General features: G+C 46.6%; 2 protein-coding genes across 11 annotated transcripts in view; one reads left to right on the top strand and one right to left on the bottom strand.

Annotated features, from left to right (window-relative positions):
* NTN1 (netrin 1) overlaps positions 1–6621 on the top strand; it is a 233857-nt gene extending 227236 nt beyond the window's left edge. For all 3 annotated transcript variants that reach the window (XM_043527741.1, XM_043527742.1, XM_037914351.2), the window contains one exon: positions 1563–6621. In XM_043527741.1, coding sequence (XP_043383676.1) covers positions 1563–1891 — 329 coding nt within the window. In that variant the 3' untranslated portion in view covers positions 1892–6621. The remainder of the gene's footprint in view (positions 1–1562) is intronic.
* Positions 6622–17164: 10543 nt separating this feature from the next.
* STX8 (syntaxin 8) overlaps positions 17165–24550 on the bottom strand; it is a 175017-nt gene continuing 167631 nt past the window's right edge. For all 8 annotated transcript variants that reach the window (XR_005227494.2, XR_006285648.1, XR_006285649.1 and 5 more), the window contains one exon: positions 17165–18243. Coding sequence is in view for 2 of the 8 variants with exons in the window: in XM_037913369.2 (XP_037769297.1) it covers positions 18176–18243 (68 nt within the window). In the remaining 6 variants the exon portion in view is untranslated. The remainder of the gene's footprint in view (positions 18244–24550) is intronic.

Here is a 24550-nt window from a genome sequence, read left to right as displayed (position 1 = left end):
CAAGTGTAGCTCCACTGAGCCGTCTCTCCATGGTCCGAAACAGTTACACTTGCTCCTACTTGTACTCCCCTTGGTAAACAAACCAATGCCTTATAGGGAGAGATCAGTACCCATGGAAACCAAGCAGCGAGGTAGTCACAGAGCCCTCAGGCAGAGAGGGCTCTGGCTTGTTCCATTGTTAGTGTCCATGGACCACATCTATTAAGGTACCGCCATAGCTAAGACACAGCAAACTGAAGGCTCTGAGGGGCTGAATGGAAGTCCAGTGCCCTGGGTGCATCTGTATGTATCTGAGTGTTATACGCAGCACCCAGCACTTGGGCACTAGTTGGAACCAAGGCTCCCATGGGCAGCATTCAGAAGCCACCGTATTTCTAGCTGTCTTCCTTCCACTTAGAGAGGAGTGATGAAGGCCTGTCAGATCAGCCAGTCCGTGACCCTACAGGGCAGGAGCGTTCCCCGCAGCCCCGTTTCTAGTCACAGGCACTGGGGCTTCCATCCCTTCTCTTGGGAGACTCTTCCAAGGCCAACACCCTATCCAAAGAACCATTTCCTGATACCCAGGCCAAACGCTCCCTGACTCTGCAGGACACCCCCTGCTAGGATATTGGCAGCTCTGCACCTGGGCTGCTGATGTCTGCCTCCACCTTGACCTGCTGGTGGGGGTCTCCCTGTGGCCCCTCTCTCTGCCATGAGTCAGATGACCACCTTGAACCAGGTCCCTTTAATTGCCACTCTCAGCTAGGAGTGAGCCTATCCCATCTGGCTGAAACCTCCACTGACCCCCCAAAGCTCAGACCTTTCTGCCAGGTCCCACCACCCTCTGTACCACTTCCCCAGACATTCACACCTACCAGTCATGGATTCTGGGAGAGACCAGTCTGGGGCAGAAGGAGCCAGGGGGTGGTGTTAAGGCACTAGTGCATACTCTGTGGTGTACAGTAGCTGTGGTGATGGTAAGGTGGGTGCCTGAGCAGATGAGAGGGGATGCACTTTTCCTTTCCTTGCTTTTACAGTTCAGCCTCAGACATGCTGTATGTGCAGCAATCCTCACTGCTCCTAAACAAGTGCTTTGGGGGTGGGGGGTAAGTCTAGTGTTTCAGATGTTTGTGCTCAGAAAGTCTCCTGAACTGATGGCCCTGGAGCCTGATGCCCTGTGTTTAGGCCCAGAATAGGTACCTCATGAGCAGCATGGCAAAACTTCTCTCCAAGCATCTCACTAACAAGCCTCATCCCTGACGTGCTGGGACCACGCCTAAGGGGTATGACCGGAGCGCATTCTTTGTGGCCCAGGCAATGGTTGGCATCATTGTTCAGATGGCCTGCACAGCAGTTAATTAGCAGTGACTGGTGTGGTGGCTTTTGCAACGTGGACTTTGGCTCAGGGGGATTTGGCTTCAGACAATAGCTCATTTCACATGTGGTCACCACAAAGCTATTTGACCTTTGGCTCCTCCCTCCTGAGGCTGGTCACCAGAGGTGAAGGGTCCTTGTCCCAAGTGCTTTATTAGCTGGAGTTAAAAATAAGCCTCAACTTGCTTCCTTTTCTTGTCTTTTTCTAGCTGTGCAGATCCACATCCTGAAGGCCGACAAAGCTGGCGACTGGTGGAAGTTCACCGTCAACATCATCTCTGTGTACAAACAAGGGACCAACCGGATACGGCGTGGAGACCAGATCCTGTGGATCCGCTCCAAGGACATAGCATGCAAGTGCCCGAAAATCAAGCCCATGAAGAAGTACTTGCTGCTGGGCAATGACGAAGACTCGCCGGACCAGAATGGGATCGTAGCGGACAAGAGCAGCTTGGTGATACAGTGGAGGGACACATGGGCTCGGAGGCTCAGGAAGTTCCAGCAACGGGAGAAGAAGGGGAAGTGTAAGAAAGCCTAAAGGAAGAGGTGGCAGCGGAGCGCGAGAGAAAGCGAGACTGTGCATGCTGCTTTGTGTAGAACCTGGAGCAGATAGGGATTGGGCTTAGGGATTTTGTGAAGGAACTCACTTTGCAGTTTGTATGTGTCGGGGGGGCGGGGGGTGGGATGTAGGGGAATCACTTCTGTGGGACTGCCAAGTTTGCACCTCATAGCACAGAAAAAAAAAAAATCACAAACACTCACAAAAAGAAACCATTGCGCCACGAGGCCGGATCGGGGCCTGCACTGCCTCGATCGCCACAGCACCCAGGCTTGTTCAGTTACCAGTTCCCGTGGTCCCCTCGCTTATTTCGCCCCTTTGTGTCTAAGAGATCACAGACACCAAACTGCCTTAAAACTGCTAACGCCTGCTAGTTCCAAAGCCAAGAAACTAACCAATGGCACTGCTGGAAATTAACTTCCCTACCCCAGAATCACATTTTCTCATCTTAGGTTGAACGAGACAATTATTGTAGGGGAACTAATTAGAAATTGATCACTGAGGACATATTTGAGGATCAATTAACACTGGTTACTTGAATGGTCTTCAGTAAAATATAGTTCTAATAATCAATTGCCTGCTGTACAGTATCTAAGAGACAGGGCTAGATTTTCAAAGTTGAGCGTGCGTGATGGTGCTTGTTTCTTAGTACCTGCTTGCACCCACACAACAGCAGGCCTTTTACACTGTATGTGGAGCAGCCGCTAGAAGAAGACACAATCGTCGGTGGGTTACACACATGCACCTAACTTTGAAAGCATGGCCCAGCTATTCCTGTCGGATTCAAATCCAGGTTTTCAAAGGAGAGCTGCATGCTGTTTAGATGCCAGCTGGTTAGCACAAGATATGCACTGAACCACATCACGGTACACATGGATCCACCTCCCAGCTGACAATCCTCAGGCTAGCGTTTAATAATCCAGGTCCCATTTGCCAATGGCCAGTCATCGCTGTGTTAAATCCAGAGAGTGGAGGAGACAGGAGGGTAAGATTTGCAGAAGCACCTAAGGGAGGTTGGTGCCCAGGCTTTGCTTGGAGGCTTCTTTCCAAGTCTTTGCTGGCAGTAGCTTCACTTCTGTACCCAACTAGCCCTTCACAATCCTCTGCGCCTTCCCGAACCCTCCCGCCCCTGTCCCAGCCTTTAAATGTTACTCAGAAGATGAAGGCCCCACTGGGCAAACTGCTGGGAAGCCCACACAGTCACGTTACTTCCTGCCTGAGAGTCCCCATGTGTCCCTGAGAACAGCTGGCCGCCTGTCGTCTCATTTCTCATGCCAGTGACGACGAGAGGTGGAGATTTTTGTTCAGCATCAGGTTGAATGTGTGTCTTTTGGGGATTTGTGCTACAGCAGCAGGTAATAATGCAATGCTTCAAACGCAGATTCACCTGTGCTGAGGGGCCAGCATAAAAGACCTGTGTACTGCTTCAACCCCAGTTGATGTAAATGATGCATAGCCCTGCACCAGGAGAAACACTAGCCAAAGTGACTATATGCAAAAGGCTCTACCCATTTAGCCACTGTAGAAACAAAACTTTCCCAAAACAGGACAATAATCTGCCCATATAAATGAGAGAACCTCTGCAGTCCACAGAGGTCAATTCTTCTAGGTAGAGGCTGTATTCAACTCCCTTGGCTTCCTGTAGGCATTGCTGATATTCAGCACCTCACCATTATAACACTCTGCTAGGTGGAGAGGTTGGAGCAGACCAGCTGAGACTCGCGTCTGAGGGGCTTAACTCCTGCATGGAGCCTGTGGCACTTCTGCTTTGTTAAAGCCACGGTGCAGATTTTTCTTAGCTTCCACATTAGACTCATAAGGGGAGAAGGAGATTTGCACCCACACACAACTTGTACAAGCAACTGGTTGTAAAACAACAACAAAAAATGGGCGCAACTTGGATGCACAATTCAGACTCAAATCTCTACGATGCCCATGCTACAAAAATCAAAACCTCCCTGATACTTTTCCTGTTAGGAAACTTGGAAACATCCATTTTATGACATTTTCCAGCAGTTTGGCCTGGTTTTATAGCAATTGACAATATTTATATAATGACATAAACTGCTCTAAAGCAAGGCAGCGATGTAAATAGGTGTAAAATGGAGAGGTGCCCACTGAAATGCAGAGCAGGCTTGGGGAGTTGAAATTCAAGGCTGGGATAGGGAAACCAGCTCCTGTGAGCTTGTCTGACCCGTGGTGTGAATTACAAGGCTTAACTAACTAAAGTAAATTTAGTCATTAGGAGAGAAAATATGCAGAACGCTCCTTGGCAATGAGCGTTCAGCAAAACCAAGTATTTGTCCCGCATCCCCTTTTACTGACCGTGGGACAGAAAGAAGAAAGGCAACTGGTGTTAAAGGCAAACGATTTTGAAGTCAATGGGACTAGTGCTCCTAAGTCACTTGCATGCTTTTGAAAATCTCACCCTCAGGGGCCTAAATATGTACTTGAGAGCATAACATTTTGGCCAAACTGATCAAATTGGACTGGGCCAAAGTACAGTCCTTGAGAGCCTACATTGGCTTGGAGATCTATCTGTGCTTCATGGCACCCGGCTGTTCTGTACGCCCTTGTGGTGTGGGACATTCCTAGGTACAGCACCCCCAGTTGAGTCCCATCACCCTGCCACTACATGCGGTAAAACCTTATCTCCAGCCAAGGAACGTTTGCAAAAAAAATCCCCTGCTATTCTAGGAGACCTCTAGGCAGGCCGCTGTGTAACGCTACGAGGATGCTCTGTTGATAATCCTAAAGCTCATTCAACTGGCTAAAGACGTTTTCTGACTGAGATTTCCAAGGTAGCCTGTGGCTGGAGTGAGGAGCCCAACCCCTAGCGAGTTTCAGTGGTAGGTGGGCACCCTTTGGTGCCTTTTAGAACCCCAGCCCCCAAGTTTGCATTTAGTATAACATCAAAGCACAGGTATCCGCACCAGTCTCTGAGGTTTGGCTGGCATGCAGCACATTCCTCCTGCCCTCGCATTTCCCAAATGTGCATTGAACTGCAGCAGGGTCACTCGGGGCCGCAGCTTTACCTTCCAAGCGGACTTGCCGCATTCTCCGAAATGGCTAGCCGGAGAATAGCAGACATTTCCATGCTTGGGTTTGTGGAGCTAGCATTATTAACCTGGAGCCCGGCACCTAGGACGGCATTCAAAACAAAAAATTTAACTTTAAAAAGAAAAGCCCCAACCCTCAGACTACTGCCTTTAACATTTTTGGAAGAACCCCCGGAAGAACACACAGCAAATGTTCACGCCTCCAACAGAGGATATTTATATGCTGAAAAGCTGCAACGGGCCATGGGTACTCCAGACAGTAAAAAGAAAATAAATAAAAAGAAAACCAAGAAGTTTGCATAGTTAGTATGAGATGTAAAACAAACTAGCGCTCAGAAATTTTATTAACCAGAAGTGTAATAATGTAGATTTTCTAAACAAACCCCCACCCCTGCCGTGCAAGCCTAGTAAGAAATACTGTCTTTTTTGGTTTTGTTTTTTTTACTTTTGCGCTTACCAACAAGTCTGAGGGGCTTGTTTGGCTCTGCCCACAGCTAACAAGTATCCCTCTTTAGCTGTGCGTAATACGTTCATACAGAATGCTGAGCATGTATAACGTATACAATCTCCGTTACCACTAGGTAAAGCGAAGCAAAACAATCTACTTTTCAGGGGGTGTCTTATGAAGTACGTATTTCCTAGAGGTTGCTGGCTTCTCTTTAAGGACAACCCCCCTGGACTTTAGAAGGGCCAGGATTATAGTCTTTGGGTAACAACTTCCAGGGGGGTTGGCTGCTCCTCAGAAGAATCCTACAGCTCTTCATTTGGAGGTAGCCAATAAGGCAACCCCATATCACAGCCAGCAAGGAATTTATACCCACCACCTAAAAGCAGCCACCGATCTGCTTGATTAGTTCAGCCCTGCTAGCCCAGTGGCTGATGTGAATTAAATGTCACGCTGTGCTGCTCCCCCTTGTCAGAACATTCCACTGATGTGAAAAAAACCCTCATCTGAGTCTTACAGGGGAAAGAACCAAAATAATCATCCGGGACAACGAGAGAAAAACCCGGGGGCCCAGGGAGAGGGCGAAGGGCTTTCGGAGAGTTCTGTACCGGCAGTTATCATTAAGGGTCACACACAACGGTGGAACGTTATGGTAACTTGAATAACACAAAAATAAGTAAATAGATCCCGAGGTCCCCTGAGGACATGTAACGTGGAATTTGTAACAGGGTAAAAGGGCTGCGGTGCCAACCAAGCGATTCTGGAAAGCAGCTGAAATGCCAAAACAATCATCACTCGACAGTAGTATTAAACAAAAGTTGTTTTGTTTGTTTCATTCTGTGTCCCTTCCCCCCTCCCCTGCACACACCCACCCACCTTTTCTCCTGTTACACAGACCTGGCAGAAAAACCTGTGTTTTTTATCTCTGTTAATATCTTGAATTGTAAATGTTGTTTAGTTATGACCATTACATACTGTTTTGGGCAATGTTTCTTTACAATGCATACTAATATATTATGGTTATTATATATGAATATATTTAATGACGTGAAAAAGTTGTGGATTTTCTTATTTTTTTCCAAGTTGTCTTTTTGTTTTGTTTTGTTAGATGGCTGTAACTGAACCAGATGGAGCTTGTAACTGTTCAGCACCCACTTGGTAGAACTAAAGTCAGAAACCAGTTGAATAAACTCTTGTAAACTGTACTCGTCCTAGGCCAGTCTCTTTAGTGACATCGGGATGAAAGAGGGGCTCTAACGCTGTGGGATACAGGCCTGAACTCGGACAGTGCTGGGCCCCATCAGCTCTTAGCAGAGTTGGGATCAGCCCGGTGGATGCAGGGTGTTCCCTAACACACTGTGCAATCAACACTTTCGGGATGGGTGCCAAGGGAGGAGCGAAAAGCCGAACAGTAAAATAGCAGCCTGGCGCCAGTCCATGCCGGCAGCAAACAGCAGTATTTGGGGATTTAGTGCTGGTGAGAGTTGCCAGGTTTCCGGCTCTTGGTACAAATGCAAGCAGCAGCATAGCTAACCTCCCTCCACTGCCCCACTACCATGCCTCAGCCCCGGCCAGGCCAGTGACTCCAGGGTGCTGCATTAAATGGCCTCTCCTTGAGGATGCCAGCAGAGGTATGAATTATTGCCAGAGGTGGTGGTTTCCATGATGCGGACACCTGTCCAACTGGAGCCTGCCTACCCAACGTAGCGCACAGAGGCTGCTGCGTATCCCATGGATGGGACTGACTAATGGGGTGGGATGGGTTTGAGTGGGCGACTTAGGCTTGTGTGTCCCATTAGCAAGCCCTGAGCCACGCTGCACGACTCTGCTCTGCTTCCAGGCATTCTCAGCCGCATCCAGTTCCATGCACGTGGGAACCGATGGATGATTAAAGAAATCCCTTCCCATGGTGGGAACAGGGCTAGGACTCCTTAGGGCTTTCCCTGCTCCTGGACAAGGTCCTGCTGACACAGCCTACAGAGCAAGCACCCTGAGAAAGCCAAGCAAAGCCCAGAACCCGCGGCCAGGGCCAACCCTGACATGAATAATGTACTCCCTTGTCTTTTTCCCCCTCCACTCATTCCCCCCATCCTCGCACCTCCTCCCCCTCCCTGTTCTCCAGCCGCTCTGCTGGCCCCACAGCGTTTCAGGTTAGGTCTCTGAGGAGGTGGGGTTTAGAACATGCTGGTAAGATCCAGAGCAAACTCATCAGAAGACATGGAGAAATGCAGCCTGAGGAAAAGGTGTAAGAATGGCAAAGGAACATGCATCCTTCAGGAATCTGGCCCAGGCTCGTTCTGAGAGTGACTTGTGTTGAAAACTACAGATCTCCCCACCAGTTGCAATAAAGCTCTCAAGGTGTCAGCCGTTACTGACGCTGCACGACCATGAGTGTGGCTAGATTTCATACCAGGCAGCTTCTTTAGGAAGAAATGAGCCAAGCATTAAAACATTACGTGACAAGTTAAGCAGAGCAGAGGGTGGTATTTGGAGGGGAGACTTCCAGACAGCCAAATGCTGTGAGAGGGAATAATGCGGGCAAAGATCCTGTGAATTGCACAGAGGTCACACTGAGCGACCCAAACCGTGTCTTCTAGCCCTTAATGTCTACGATAATTTATTAGTTCAAAAACATCTTGGAGGTCAGCAATCTCAGAGCTTTATGGCAGAGGCATATGGGTCAAACGCCACCACCTCCTCTTTGGAAATCTTGCTTGAAGCTTTCAAAAAGTGAAAATAGATTTACCAGGTTTTTCCTGATTTTAGCTAATGGTCTGTGAAGGAGAAACGGCGGCAGCGCAGAGAAATGGGGGAAATGAGCCTATTCCCAGCTGAACGATGGGTGTACATGCGGCCTTAGCACCTGTCTCGGCCTTTCATCCCCCGCCCTCAGCACAAATCCCAGAACCTCTCAGTAGTGTCAGTGGCGTTCTCACTTCTCCTCCCTTCAAAAGGCTCTAGGGTAACCCTGGCTGGCGACTGGCTCTGGGATGTGAATGCTGGCCTGACATGCTCAGTGCCTATTGAAATTACCTTTCCTGGAGCAGCAGAAGCAGCTGCTGCATCAGTGAAGCGCTGTGTAAATAAACAATAAGAAAGGTAATTTAACAAGGTGTAACAGCTTTTAAGAGCTCATTTATTCCGACCGTAGGAACTAGACTCCAACAGAAATAAGTGCCGTTCACAGCAGATTTACTGTGCAGCAGAACATCAGAGAGTTTGCACTTTGCATTTTGGCCCACTCTGGTATTTTATCCTCTTAACAAAGAGGAATTAAAATTGGAAACAGTGAAGAGAGAGAGAAGTATTTTAGACTCCAGAGCACATGTTCATTCTACAGAAAACTATGCAACAGTCAAAACACCAGGAACCGCTCAAAGCAGGGGAGCCGTCCACTGGCAAAGCAAGGTAAATACTTCCCATAGAAATCTAGTCAGTACCATTAACGGGTTCCAGGGCTGTTAATGGCTTCACATCATCATCTGAAATCTCTTTTCAGATCCTGATGCACACACAGCTAGTGCAAGCTGCGACTCCAGTCCGCAAGTACAAGCAGTGCAGGATCAGGCGCTGGCAGAAGAAAGGGAATTTTGTCTACTTTGCAATTGGACTCTGCGAGAGCAGTTCGTGGTCCACACTAGCGGGTCACGTCATCCCACCTCCAAGGGTGACTGAGTGACAGATGGACTAATCAGACGAATCCTCTCCCAGCACAAGAGTTTTGTGGCGCCAGCACACCCAGGAACCATGAGAGTGACTCCTCTAGGATTAGCAAATCAACCAAAACGATTAACATACAACATCGCTGATGCACCCTCCCAATAACTGAACAGGTGTATGGTATGTCAGAGCTACCTGCACCCAAAGCTAGCTACAGGTAATGGAAATTCCCTTTACAGCAATGAGAACTTCCAGCAGTCTGTACTCCTAGGCTCTTAACAGCAGCACCAATGAGTCAAATAGGGAAGGGAAAACAAACCTATCAACTTGTCTGCTGGGTTAATAAACGGCAGCTCTGAGAAAGCACTGGCAGAAAGCTGCATCAGTGGAGGCATGGACACCCACCCTAGAACGCTTAGTTATGGAGTGGATGGGCCTCCAAGGGACCTGCCTGTAACCTCTTCGACTGTAGTCACCCATCTCGCCATCCTGTCCTGCCGGACTCCTTGTCTAATAGAGAACCAGGGTGGATGAGGGAATATCATTTATTGGACCATCTTCTGTTGGTGAGGGAGAGAGAGACACGCTTTTGAGCCACGCAGAGCTCTTGGCCTAAAGAAGAGTGGTGTGTGGCTCAAAAGCTTGTCTCTCGCTAATGGAAGTTGGTCCAAGATATTCCCTCGCCCACTTTGTCTCTTGAATATCCTGGGACTGACACAGCTACAGCTACACTGCTTGTCTAATAGACTTTTCTGACAGGGGACAAAGGATCTCTTCTTGGAGGACGCTTCCATCCAGAAATCCAGGCCTTGGGAGATGCTCAGCCTTCCTATGAAGAAACATTTAGTTGAGCTGAATGTTTTCATCCCTTAATATTTACCTTGAAGGGCTTGACCACACTGAGCCCTGGTCTACACTATGAGTTTAGGTCGAATTTAGCAGCATTGGATCGATTTAACCCTGCACCCATCCACACAACGAAGCCATTTTTGTCGACTTAATGGGCTCTTAAAATTGATTTCTGTACTCCTCCCCGACGAGGGGATTAGCGCTGAAATCGACATCACCGGGTCGAATTTGGGTTAATGTGGATGAAATTCGATGGTATTGGCCTCCGGGAGCTATCCCACAGTGCTCCATTGTGACCGCTTTGGACAGCACTCTCAACTCAGATGCACTGGCCAGGTGGACAGGAAAAGGACCGCGAACTTTTGAATTTCATTTCCTGTTTGGCCAGTGTGGCAAGCTCATCAGCAGAGGTGACCATGGAGTCCCAGAATAGTAAAAGAGCTCCAGCATGGACCGAATGGGAGGTACTGGATCTGATCGCTCTACAGGGAGACGAATCCATGCTATCAGAACTCTGTTCCAAAAGATGAAACGCCAAAATATTTGCAAAAATCTCCAAGGGCATGAAGGACAGAGGCTATTACAGGGACCCGCAGCAGTGCCGCGTGAAACTTAAGGAGCTTAGGCAAGCCTACCAAAAAACCCAAGAGGCAACGCCTGCTTGGGGTCAGAGCCCCAGACATGCCGCTTCTATGATGAGCTGCATGCAATTCTAGGGAGTGCCCCTACTACTGCCCCTCCCCTGTACGTGGACTCCTGCAAGGGGGGAGTCTCACGCAACAGGGATGAGGATTTTGGGGACGAGGAAGATGAGGAGAAGGAGGAGGTTGAAGATAGCGCACACCAGGCAAGTGGAGAAACCATTCTCCCTGACAGCCAGGAACTGTTTATCACCCTGGATCCAATACCCTCCCAACCCGGGCTCCCGGACCTTGAAGGCAGCTCTGGTGAGTGTACCTTTGTAAATATAATACACGGTTTAAAAGCAAGCATGTTTAATGATTAATTTGCCCTGAAGACTTGGGATGCATTCGCGGCCAGTACAGCTACTGGAAAAGTCTGTTAACGTGTCTGGGGATGGGGCAGAAATCCTCCAGGGACATCTCCATGAAGCTGTCCTGGAGGTACTCCCAAAGCCTTTGCAAAAGGCTTCTGGGGAGGGAAGCCTTATTGTGTCCTCCATGGTAGGCCACAGCAGACCAGTAGCACGCAGTCTGGAATCATTGCATAAGAAAGCATGGCAGCGTGTGGTCCCGGTGTTTGCTGGCATTCAAGCAACATCCGTTCTTTATCTCTCTGTGTTATCCTCAGGAGACTGATATCATTCATGGTAACCTGGTTTAAATAGAGGAATTTTATTAAGGGGACATCAGAGGTGGCCGTTCCTGCTGGGCTGTTTGCCTGTGGCTGAAAAGAAATCATCCCCGCTGTTAGCCACACGGTGGGGGGAGGGGTGAAGCGATCATCCCAGAGAATTGGGGGGTGAGGGAGGGGTTAGTTGGGTTTGTGCTGCACGTTAACCTGAAAACATCAGCCCCCTCCTTTTAAATGGCCAGTGTGTCTTTTTCAATCTTAATCTCCCTTTTTTTTTCTCCCGCAGCTGCAAATGTTTCAACGCTGCAACTAGCATCTCCGTCCCAGAGGCTAGCGCAGATAAGAAGGCGAAAAAACAGCACCCGTGATGAAATGTTCTCTGAGCTCATGCAGTCCACCCAAACTGACAGCCCGGCACAATGCGTGGAGGCAGACAATGGCAGAGTCCAGGAAAGCACAAAATGACCGCGAGGACAGGAGGGATGTGCGAGAGGATTGCTGGAGCAACAGGAGAGGTGGCGGCAATGTGATGAGGGGAGGCAGTATGCAATGCTGAGGCTACTGGAGGATCAAACCGATCTGCTCTGGTGTATGGTTGAGGTGCAGGAAAGGGACAGACTGCCACTGCAGCCCCTGTATAACCAACCGGCCTCCTCCCCAAGTTCCATAGCCTCCTCGCCCAGACGCCAGGAACGCGGAGTGGGGGCGGCTCCGGGCACCCAACCACTCCACCCCAGAGGACTGCCCAAGCAACAGAAGGCTGGCATTCAATAAGTTTTGAAGTGCAGCATGGCCTTGTCCTTCCCTCCTCCCCTCATCCACCACCTCTCCCGGGCTATCTTGGCAGTTATCCCCCTATTTGTGTGACGAATTAATAAAGAATGCATGAATTTGAAACAATGACGACTTTATTGCCTCTGCAAGTGGTGATCGAAGGGGGGAGGGGAGGGTGGTTGGCTTACAGGGAAGTAGACTGAACTAAGGTGGCCGGTTTTCATCAAGGAGAAACAGACAGAACTGTCACACCGTAGCCTGCCCAGCCATGAAACTGGTTTTCAAAGCTTCTCTGATGCGCAGCGCGCCCTGCTGTGCTCTTCTAACCGCCCTGGTGTCTGGCTGCGTGTCATCAGCGGCCAGGCGATTTGCCTCAACTTCCCACCCCACCATAAACGTCTCCCCCTTACTCTCACAGATATTATGGAGCTCACAGCAAGCCGTAATAACAGTGAGAATATTGGTTTCGCTGAGGTCTAACCGAGTCAGTGAACTGCGCTAGCGTGCTTTTAAATGTCCAAATGCACATTCTGCCACCCTTCTGCACTTGCTCAGCCTGTAGTTGAACAGCTCCTGACTACTGTCCAGGCTGCCTGTGTACGGCTTCATGAGCCATGGCATTAAGGGGTAGGCTGGGTCCCCAAGGATAACTATAGGCATTTCAACATCCCCAACGGTTATTTTCTGGTCTGGAAAGTAAGTCCTTTGCTGCAGTTTTTCATACAGACTAGAGTTCCTGAAGACGCGAGCGTCATGAACCTTTCCCGGCCATCCCACGTTGATGCTGGTGAAAAGTCCCTTGTGATCCACCAGTGCTTGCAGCACCACTGAAAAGTATCCCTTGCGGTTTATGTACTGGCTGCCTTGGTGGTCCGGTCCCAAGATAGGGATATGGGTTCCATCTATCGCCCCACCACAGTTAGGGAAAGCCATTGCAGCAAAGCCATCCACTATGACCTGCATGTTTCCTAGAGTCACTACCCTTGATAGCAGTGGCTCAGTGATTGCGTTGGCTACTTGGATCACAGCAGCCCCCACAGTAGATTTGCCCACTCCAAAATTGATTCCCGACTGACCAGTAGCTGTCTGGCGTTGCAAGCTTCCACAGGGCTATCGCCACTTGTTTGTGAACTGTGAGGGCTGCTCTCATCTTGGTATTCTTGAGCTTCAGGGCAGGGGAAAGCAAGTCACAAAGTTCCATGAAGTGCCCTTACATATCCAAAAGTTTTTCAGTCACTAGGAATCATCGCAGACCTGCAACACTATGCGGTCCCACCAGTCTGTGCTTGTTTCTCAGGCCCAGAATCAGCATTCCACAGCAAGAGCCTGCCCCATTGCCACCAGGATGTCCAAATTGCCGGGGCCCGTGCTTTGAGAGAAGTCTGTGTCCATGTCCTCATCACTCTCGTCACCGCACTGCCGTCGCCTCCTCGCCTGCTTTTGCAGGTTCTGGTTCTGCATATACTGCATGATAATGCGCGAGGTGTTTACAATGCTCATAACTGCCGCAGTGATCTGAGCGGGCTCCATGCTTGCCGTGGTATGGCGTCTGCAGGAGAGCAGGGTTGCAGGGGAAGCGGTGGTTGGATGACCAGTTTTGCAGACCTACTGCACCGTCTGCTGCCAGGACACATCAGCTGAGTGGGCTGCATGCTTGCCATGGTATGGCGAGACAAGAGCAGCTGAGCAGAGCTGCAGCGGAAGCGGCCCTGCGAGACCACCAGGAGAGCAGAGTGCCAATGGAAGCGGTGGATGACGACGGTCATATAGAGGACCTGCGAGGTGGATTCGTAGCATCAGGAAAGCAGAGTGGCAGCGGAAGTGGTGGATGATGACGACAATGGTTAGCAGTCCTACTGTATTGTCTGCTGAAAGCAGTATGGCGCCCGCACAGAAAAAAGGCGCGAAACGATTGTCTGCCGTTGCTTTCACGGAGGGAGGGGCGACTGGCGACATGTACCCCAAACCACCTGCGACAATGTTTTTGCCCCATCAGGCATTGAGAGCTTAACCCAGAGTTCCAATGGGTGGTGGAGATTGCTGGAACTGTGGGATAGCTACCCACAGTGCAACGCTCCGAAAGTCAACGCTAGCCTCGGTAGCGTGGACACACTCCGCTGACTCCGCCCTTAGATATACAATGTGCTTAGTGCATTAGTGTGGGGACACACACAATCGACTGTATAAAATCGCCTTCTATAAATTTGACCTAATTTCATAGTGTAGACAGACCATGAGTGAGCACAGGGCACTTTGCTTATCACATTTCAGGCTGGTACAGAAGGAAAGGAGAACCCCCTACCTCTGCAAACCTGGTGAGATCCCTGGGGATGAGCACCTGGAGATTGAGGTTTTATTGGCCAGGATGCATGTGGAACAGCTGACTTGGTCTGCCCGGATGTCGAGTTTCCTAGCGACGAGAGCCCAGGGATTTGGTTCCCTTTCAGGTTGAGTAAGCTTGAGCAGGGTTATGCACTGTATTAATTCATACCAGGGTGGGCTCTTTTACTCTCAGATTTTTAAGGCCAGAAGTGTCCATCGTGATAATCTAATCTGGCCTCCTGCATAGCAGGCCTAAAATCCCCACCTAAAAATTTCTGCATCAAGCCCATAACTTCCGGGTGAGCTAGACCACTCTTTTAGAAAGCTATCCAGCCTTGATTTAAAGACTTCAGGTGATGGAGAATCCACCACATCTCTAGGTAAATTGTTCCAATGGTTACTTACCCTTGCTATTAAAAAGTCCCTTATTTCTAGTTGAGTGTATTTAAAACCAAATTAATAAGCATGTTGAACTGCACTGGTTTCCCCTTTGCTGCTAGGGGACATTCAAGGCATTGGTTTCCAACTCTAAGGTCCTAGCTATAGTTTCGGTCCTGGCTTTGTTACAGGTGACCTCTCTGTCTATGCACCACTAAGCTAAGCTGCTTTGGCTCATCCTCCCCTAAAATGCATTCCTGGGAGATTGGAGACAGAGGGTTCCCAGCTGTGAGATAAGCTCCCATCAGCCACCAGTCCCACTGCAGTTGGGGAGTCTCAACATGAACGCACAATGCAAGGCATATCTCTCTGATCAAGCATGACTGATTATATGGACCTTTACTGGGGATGGTGGTGGTTGGCTTATGATGGGCTGGCATGGCTCTGTACAGGGAGTGAGGGTGTCCTTGGTGTCTACTCTAGGCAATTTAAACCTGTTGCTTGATTTTAATTTGTGTCACGTGCCCAGATGCCACAGCAACCAGCTCATAAAATTCATTAAATAGAATAAATCGAAAATGCACTGAACTCAGACTGATTGCACTTCACACTCTTCAGTTCCACTCGCTTGTAGACAATGAAACCAGTCTGTTTATTTTAGCCTTCCCTTCCAAAGAGCAGTAAAACAGAAAAGGTTTCCATATACACCATGAAAGCCCTGCCAAATCCACTTCTCTCTTTTTTAATAAAACTCCTCACCCACATGCCGTGTTTAATGTTACTTAAAGGGCAAATCTAGGGACCTCTTTGTTAAATATTTCTACAGTAAGACTCACTGGTTCTCCTCCTTCCTTATGCCCCAGAAATTTTGTCCCCTAAGAATACAACAAATCAGAGAGCGCTATTTAAAAAGCCTCTATAGAATGGACCCAGAACGTTGCACAGAACAGTAGCACAACTTATTCTGATCAGTGTATCCAGGGATTTCAAATAAAACCTGAATTCCCCCCCATAAATGGAAGTTTTAATTAAAAGCCAGGTTCTTCAGGTTCCTTAACACAGAAACTGCTCGAATGCAGATTTTAAACACAGCAGCAGGAACCACAATTATTAGTTTTCAGCTGGAGTGGCTGGGTTTAAAAGCTCCATTTGCACTGGAAAAAAGTCAAGCAATAAGCTCACTGAGAACTTCCTGCAAAACATGCAGTGGTTAAACGGCCTGCCGCTTTCTCCTCCAGCTGTTTGGATACAGAGCTCCTTTCCAAGTGACAATGAGCAAACAGGCATGACCCCTAGGCCTAAACAATTCTGACTTAACTGACTCTTCAGATCTTTTAAGAAGAGCCTTTCCCAGCAATGCAGGATGGAGGTGCACTGAGTCCTTGGGTTCTACTGCACAGAAGACAAGGTATTTGTCACTCCCTAGTACATGGCTGTGTTTATCCCACTTCCCTTGGTCATCGCCAGGTTAAAACTCACTTAATGGTTTGTTCACCTGAACTATTCCTGTGTACCCGCCTCCCATATCATTGGCTACCCAGACACTGAAACATCAACAAGGAGTGCCGTAGCTCAGGCTGTGAAGAGCCGGTTGGAAAACAGATTTTCTGCCCCATGAAAAAAAACAGAGTTTGAAATTTTTTTCATCCCAAACCAAAATTCTGAAAACATTCATTTTGGATCAATCAAAACTTATTCTAATTTTGACCTTTTTTAATTTTATTTTCAATCAAACAAAGAAAATTTGGAATGAAGAGTCATTTTGAAATAACTCTTCTAGATCCATCCAGCTTCCAGAGTTACCTGATCACCACGAAGACCACCATCACAATGAGCACCATAGTTTCAATATATGCTCCGATGTGACTGGCTCATGGAGCCTGAACTCTTAGGTCTGGGTTGAGGCACAGTGGCAGAAGATGCTGTTGCAGAAGCTTAACAACAACAATACCTAGTTCTTCTAGAGTGATTTGTATCCATAGATTTCAAAGTGCTTTACAAAGGAGAGCAGTGTCATTATCCCCATTTTACAGATGGGGAAACTGAGGCATGGAGTGATTAAAATAACTTGTGCAAGGCCAGTGGCAGGGCTGGGACTAGGACCTAGGTCTCTTGAATCTCAGCTCTACACACCAGGTTTGCACTGCTGCTACCCACTGCACTGGGTTTGGGAGAGGTAGGGTTTTGATTGCTCGTGCCAAGAATTAAATGCATATTTATAATTGCACATATTCCATTTTTAAGGATTAAGACATGTGAGCACCAGCTTGGGGCTGAAAAAAAAAACACATTAAAAAGTACAAAAAAGAGACATTTCAAATGAAACCGGAAGTCTCTGGAATCAGTTTCTTTCTCTCCTCAATATCAATCTCTAGGAAACAAACAAAAGACCTTTAAAATATTAAGACATTATTGGAAACAATAAAAAACATGCCAATAAAAAGCAGCATGTAAATGGATCAACTTTTATTCAGTGTTATTATTGCTCTATCAGTTCTGACAATTAAGTTGGCACATAACAAAATAATGATTTTTGGGACAGCAATGAGCATTAAATACTTTTTTCATTTTTTTTTAATACTCATAATATTTTCCTTTGCAGTTTTAACAGTTATGAAAAATTATAAAAGAAAGCTGTGCAGATCTCTGATCTTGAGACTAGTCTATTCTCTGTATCAGGACTTCTGAAGTTAGTCAGTTGGGGTAATTACCCTGGAGTACAGTTACCACAAAGACACTTTTCCCCCTTAGGAGCACACGTTGGGCAGTTGGGCTTTCCACTGTTCTACACCCAGTTGTGTTAAATGTTGGAAAGACCCACTGCTGTTTGCATTTCTCTCTGTGCAGAACACCACCAGTAATTCTCTCACAACAGCCAAAGATTGTCTCATACTTACTTATGTTTGTAAGGTACATCTGAGTCCCTATATTCCATTCTACCCTCACCAGGCTTTTCATTCTCGAGCTGTGCCTGCTCTCTGACCCTCCAACTTCATTGAATTTTAGTATAAATCAGTTCCTTATAACTTTATAAGATGCAAAATCCTGGTTCCAAAGATCATCATTTAGCAAGCGAGGGGGAAGTCCACACATATACCACACAAGCTACGTAGGAGCAGCATACAGTATATTAAACCCTCAGGATGACTGATCTCTCAACAAAAGGGGCAGATTGCTTGCTTAGAGTCAGTTGCACTGAAGGGTAAATCACTTAAAAGATGCAGCTACTCCAGTTGTGTCCCTCTGAAGTACAAAACCAAGGAAGGGAGAGAGTCCTTTTGAAGTTCAAATGCTCCAAACTAGCCACAGCCCTCTGACTGTGCATTGCACCAGAACGTTGTCATTCTAATACTGAGTTTACTTAAGACACAAAACGTGTTTGCAATGAAGTTGTTCGCATCTTCCGAAGTTGGCCAGCTCTGCTGCTGCTAAGTGGCATCTCTGGTGGTCCCCGCATTTGTGTTAGTGTGTTGGCCAGACGGCAACCACAGCTATCGCAATCAGCAACAACACAATCACCACCAACATTCCTGAAACAGACAAAGCAAAATTAAGTTACCGTCTTCGTCTTAGCTGAAGGATTTTTTTCGAAAAAGGAAACTTACTTTTTGAGTCCCCTTACATCACCCTAAACAATAACGTAGGGTAGAAACTCGGCTACCCAAAGTTTTCAATTCTAACTAAAACCAGATCCTTACATGTTAATATATGTATAGAAATCAGACTACAAAAATCATTTATGAAAGGGTAGTTTGCTTAAAGCTATCAGGACTGACACTGTATATTTGGTCTCTGGTTCTGTCTTCCCAAGAATAATTCAACTATTCTACAGGTGAATGATTAAAAAAGTCACCACACAACTTCAGCCCCTGTCCTGAAGAGACTTGTACACCAGGTTATCACGACACACTCCAAGCAGTCCCATTAAGTTAGTTAAAAACATGCAGGATTGGTGAAGTTTAGTAGAATTTACGGAATCATAAATTAGTTCTCTCTCTCTAAGACAGATGAGTGCTAAAATTTAATAGGAAGATTGCTGCCGGGACGTAAATAGTTTGACTACTACAAGGCAAAGTTATTTGCAAAGCAAAAAACCACAACAAACCTGTGCAAAACAAATCTGACTTAGGAAAATGAATGGCGGTGAACATTTTAAAAAAGAATTTGAGAGAGCAATCCTGCTGTGTGCAATATGCTGTACATTACTGGGTTTACAAAATGTTATGACAATTTACTAGCTCAGGTGCAAAACTCACTCTTAGCAGGAGGAGAGGGACAAAACTATTCACATATTAAAAAGAAAAAGATTGCTCTAAGAAAATGACAGACTAGAATTTTGCAAGCCCTCTGCATTTGAGTCTCACAAAGCTCTCTCTCATTCACAATACAGACTGACTGAAAGCCGGAGATAAAAGGACAGTGGTTTTCCCAGACCATGTTTTGTGATATCTTGCTAGATGAAGCTAACTCTGCTGCAGTACTCTCTAACCTCCAAAACATAAGGGAGATAACCTGCCCCTCTTAACTGAAATACAAGTTTTACATCTTGCAAATGGAGTGCATCATTGCAAATTTTGGTAATAAACCCTTCTCTTTCCTAAACAATGACAAGTCCCCTAGCATTAGAACACCTGGCAAAACCTCCTGGATAGCTTCACAATGTCCTATGCATTTCACTCAACAGAACACCACACACCGGCTTCCCCTCAGATTAAACCATCTTTGAATTATTAAACAGACTTTTTTTTTTTTTTTTTTTTAAAACATCCGCACTAAAGTATCCCCTTTAGAGTCGGGCGAACCATATTAGGGCTCAAAGAGTGGAAAAAATGTCCCTTCCATTTGGTCTGCTAACAGATGACTATTACTCAACCACTTACAATATTTACAAGTCCAGCTCATAGCAATTAAAAAGGATGTATTAAAATAAACTTCTTTTTCCAAAGTGGAAAGGATATTAGACATGGCTCTTCATAAATAGTGTCATGTTTTCTGTGCAGAAACAGCTTCTATGCCAGTGGGCCATATTTTTTTCCAGTGAAATGTGGTTGCCACCAACTTTACTTTTTATCTGAATTTAGAACTAGTACCACGTGCCCAGTCTGACCCGGTCAATATCTCACAGGACTAGACATGGATTTGGCTCTTCCTAATAAAGTTGTTTGTTAAATTAACACACCATAGAAGCCAATATTAGCATGCTTCCCCAGTGATAAACAAGTCGACTATTGTAGAGAGTCAAACATGTTTAATTTGGCCTAATACTTGTTCTTGGCCATCAGCTCTTAATCTAATTGGGAAACTCTTGGAATAATCATAAATCTCAGGGTAGATAACACATTCTTTAAAGAGCTGTTGGTGCTGCATGGGAAACCATTCTGACCGAGAATTTCAAAGGAGCCTCTGGGTGTTAGGCCCCAAAACACCCACTGATGTTCAAAGGGGGCTTAAACCTAACTTCCTTGAGCACCTCTCCCCATCGTGTTCGTTTACACAGCAACCAATGACCATGTGATGGAGCACTGCCATTTCACGGGGGAATAAGCCACAGGGCCAGAGGAGTTTTTAGTTAACGATCCTGTTACCGTACACACACCCCTGGTACTGACTACCACGGAAGAGAAAAATGAAAGCAAGCGATCCGTGCAGAGTAACTCACACACAACCCTTCCCAACAATTTCTACACAGCTTCTGCTAATTTTTAAGTGGAATTGGTCCACGAAATTTACTGGCCATTCCCCATCCCTCCCCATACGACCTGTGATAAGAACCGATAGCGCCGCTGGTCACACACAGCACGGTGAGACAAAAATGGCTGAAATGCCGGCAGAGTACTCAGGCAACACGTGACTCTACCTCTTCTGCACATGACATGTAAGCCCTCCCAGCTCTCCCAACACTAGCCAACACCAGCATTTGGAGGAAGAGCAGCTGTCGAGAGCTAAACCCAGGCAACACTAAGGAGAAGCCAGTAGGAAGAGAGAAGTGATTCACAGATCCTCCCTCCCTGATCAAGAGCATCTGCCTTCAGACTATAAGCTGATCCACAGCGTTGGGGTCCTCTGGGTCTTCTCAACACTACTGGATACTCCAAAGATCCAGGATGGCAAACTGCAACACTGCCCCAGACACCTGGCTCACCACTGCCCTGGTGAACTATCCATTTGTGACCTTCAGCCTTGATTATTGCAACTCACATAAAATACTGGAGCCACATGCCCCCAAAAAAGCTCCAGAAGAATAAAACATTCCAGCCTGTCAATTTAACTGCACAGGTTGTCCCTGACACATCACCCTGGTGCTCTGCCCAATGCACAGCTGCCCATTTAATAGAGAACCTTGCTATAGTCAAAGCCCTCCCACAGCATTAGCTCTAACTACCTAAGAGATCAGCTCTCCCTCCATAACCATCATCTCCCATGACAGCAGTGCATCACGGAAGCCATGAGCCTGTCAACAAACCAAGTCTCATAAGGGCAGGAGACAGACATAAGCGGGAGCTGGACTTAACCCACGGAATTCATCTCTGGAAGGTGAAGAGAGCAGCCCTTGGCCTCACTGTGTACAGAACTAAACACAAAACTCTTCTCTTCTACTTGTCTTTCCCTCAGTAACTTCCTCTCCCCGACAAACACCCCCCCCCGCCCCCAACAATACAGGGGTGATTCTCAGCTAACATTCAGCAAGCTGAGTCCACTGGAGCTATGCAGACTTGCACCAGGTAAGACTCTGGCCTGTAATCAGGGAACTTGCTCCCCAAGAAGGAAGAGAGATTGATGGTTGTTATTTGCGATTCTGGAGAGGCACCTGAGGACTTGTCTACACTGTGGATTAGTCCGCACTGCAAGAGTGTAAAATCTAGTGTGCACTAGGGTGTCATGCACTAACTGTACCCTGCTGGCACACATTCCAAGTTCCCTAGTGCATGTTAATGTGGATATTCCAGTGATGGATGCTAAACATGAGCACAGATATAGGTAGAGAGAGATATTTGTTTTTCCTCTGTTAAAGGAGAAAGAATGGTGCATTTAACCAAACCAATTGACCTGGAAACTTGTACTTCGATCATTAACTTTCAAAGGCATCAGATGAAATTTCGAATCTGATACATTTTAACCATGTTTGAACTCCGTCTCCATTTTTAAAATGTACTGTACATTTTGGGGTGTTTCTCTCTGACGGCATGGTTAGGAGTGAACGATGCTGCTGGAATTGGGAGAAATAAGGCATGTGATTATAGTGACACACTTTGCCTGTCCAATATGTTTTTGCGCTGTCGGAAAAAGTTTTAGAGGGTCAAAATCCTCCGTGCAGTTTTGATGTAACTGAATTCAGACATTTTAGCGATTAAGAGACAACTGAGATTGGTTTCTTGCAAAATACTCTACAGGTATGAATTAGTAATGATACAAACTAAAATTAATTGGGCATAACTATTCTGTGATAACTCCCAAGTAAATGTGTTTATCAAAAGAATTATTATACAGCAGGATTTCAGGAAAACAGAGGATTAATCAAAATGTTGCCAACATGCAATAGGAGCATGACCAGGAGATTTAAAAGAAAAAGTGAAATACAATAGCAGCAGAGCATGGTGAAAAATAAAAAAACTAAGTTTTGCGCCTTGAAGGAAACTGGTATACATAAAGGTAGGAGTTTTGTTTGGAAACACTAAAGTAAGCAGCAGATAACCATGTGCTTCATCAACAAATACTTTTAAGCCTATATGGAGTAGACGATTACAAGGATATGGATTTATAAAGATGTTTTGTGCCCACTAAATTGCAAAATGTGTGACATGCTTTCATAAATAATCTCATTGACACGATTTGACAGTAATTACGCACTCTAGATTCTCTGCCTGTTGGGCTTTTCTTGCTTCAGTACTGTGAAGTGTAAACATCCCATCACTAAGGAACATCTCAAAGAAAGTTCACATGGAACAAACTCAGTGATGAGGTAAGCAGGACTTACAGAGAATGGAAGAAACAACAGATGCATGTGTGACTAGTATGAGAAATGCTGATGCAGACCTTCGTTTAACAAGCTTACAAAGAGGAGAAGGTGAGAAATGCAAGTTATAATCTGCATATAATCAATGGAACAAATCAGCAAACATGAACCACTGGACAATGGCCAGCTATTTTGTAGTTCCTTAGTCTGATGAATTTAGAATATGGATGCTGCTGAAGGTTAGCCAATCCTGGAGATGTAGGGAATCCAGAATGCTCTCTCTCAACATGCGCTCTGCCTAAATCTCGCAGCCATTAGCGATGGGAAATGCTACGCTACAAGACTAAGCTTTTGAATCTCCACCAAAACAGGTGCTCCAGTTGTATTTTGGACAGCACACAAACTGGATCCACCAGGATGCTCACCCATCCAAGAGGGGCAAGGATGAATTGAATACTACATGTGCTGAATATCAGGGGAGCGAGCGGGTTCACAGATACTAACAGACCATAACCTGTGGGCTGTGAGCTGATAACTCTTTGCTAGCATGCCAGGCACAGCTACAGAAAACACCAGTCTGTCCTTCCTTCACTAGTGACTGAACCACGGGGTCCTTCTCCCCACCCTTTACTACTTCACCTAGGGAGTGAAGATCCCCTTCACCCTTGGGAAACATACCCACTTCCCACACACAATCCCAGAGCAGGTGAAGGTTCGCTCAGGAACCCCTCACTTCCCAGCCTCCAGGCGAGGGGAGTGCATCATCCTGGCAACTGCACCCCGGCTCCTGGGAGAGCAGACTGCGGAGCAGGAGTCAAAACTAATGACAAGTTGGGAGACCCCTCTGCACCTCAGCCTCTCTTTTCATGAGGCAGCCTCATGCCCCATGGAAGCCCTTCACCTGGAGTGCACTGCACCCTGGGGCATCTCAGAAACAGAGTTTGAGACAGTGGCAGCAGGAGTGTTTCGGTCCCACTACAGAAGGTCAGGGGAAGAACAAGCATAGCTTGCTGCCACTTTGTAGAGACAGGGAAAGCCCCATGAAGACTAAAGTTCTTTCTGTGGTAGGAGAGGCAAGGAGGAGGGCAGTTATGTCACTGTCCTGCCTTCCTCCCTCCTTTCCCCCCCGCCCAAAAGACTTCTGCAGGGAGCACTTGCGTCAGTTGGTAGATGCTATGAAGATAGTAAGTAAGTGGGGGTTTGGGAAACTGGAGGCAACTGTGATTCATTCTGGTATGGTTTATGATTAGGATAATCTTGCACTGATACACTGTCTTTAACCTAACACACTTAGAGAGATATAGAACCAATACATAGGAATCACTTCATCCACCACTGAAATGCAGCCACCTCTGGGATAAAACTAGGCAACTGTTTAACAGCACACACGCAAGCACCACAAAAAGCATCTGCAAGGAGGCTAATATCTGTTCCATCTGAAATTGTAGGAGGAATTTCAAGAAGGAATGAGATGGGATTTAGCAGGACATTTTAACACGCTACTTGTACGTAGAGCTGACTGAAATGAAAAATTTTTGATAATTGTTTCAATAATGGGTGTATAAAAATTTCAAAATATTTTTAAAAACTGAAAGAAGCCATATTAAATTGGGTCCTTTTTGAACCCTGTAATATGGAAACAATTTCAATGTGTTTTTGTGAAAATAGTTTTTTGGACCAGCTTTACCCCACTGATGACTATGATCAGATATTAACAAGCAGCAGTCAGGGCTGTCCATCTTTTTCAGAGGAGCAAACCCTTAGCAGTACAGAGCCACCTGCTGATCCAGCACCAATGCCAAAGGGTGAAAGGCACTGAGTGAAACCTCAACACCTCCTCTGAAGAGTCCCATTCTACGATACACTTTGGTTAGCTTGTGAGA

Source organism: Chelonia mydas, chromosome 14 (assembly GCF_015237465.2).
Source record: "Chelonia mydas isolate rCheMyd1 chromosome 14, rCheMyd1.pri.v2, whole genome shotgun sequence".
NCBI lineage: Eukaryota > Metazoa > Chordata > Testudines > Cheloniidae > Chelonia > Chelonia mydas.
This window is presented reverse-complemented; position numbering and strand designations above follow the sequence as displayed.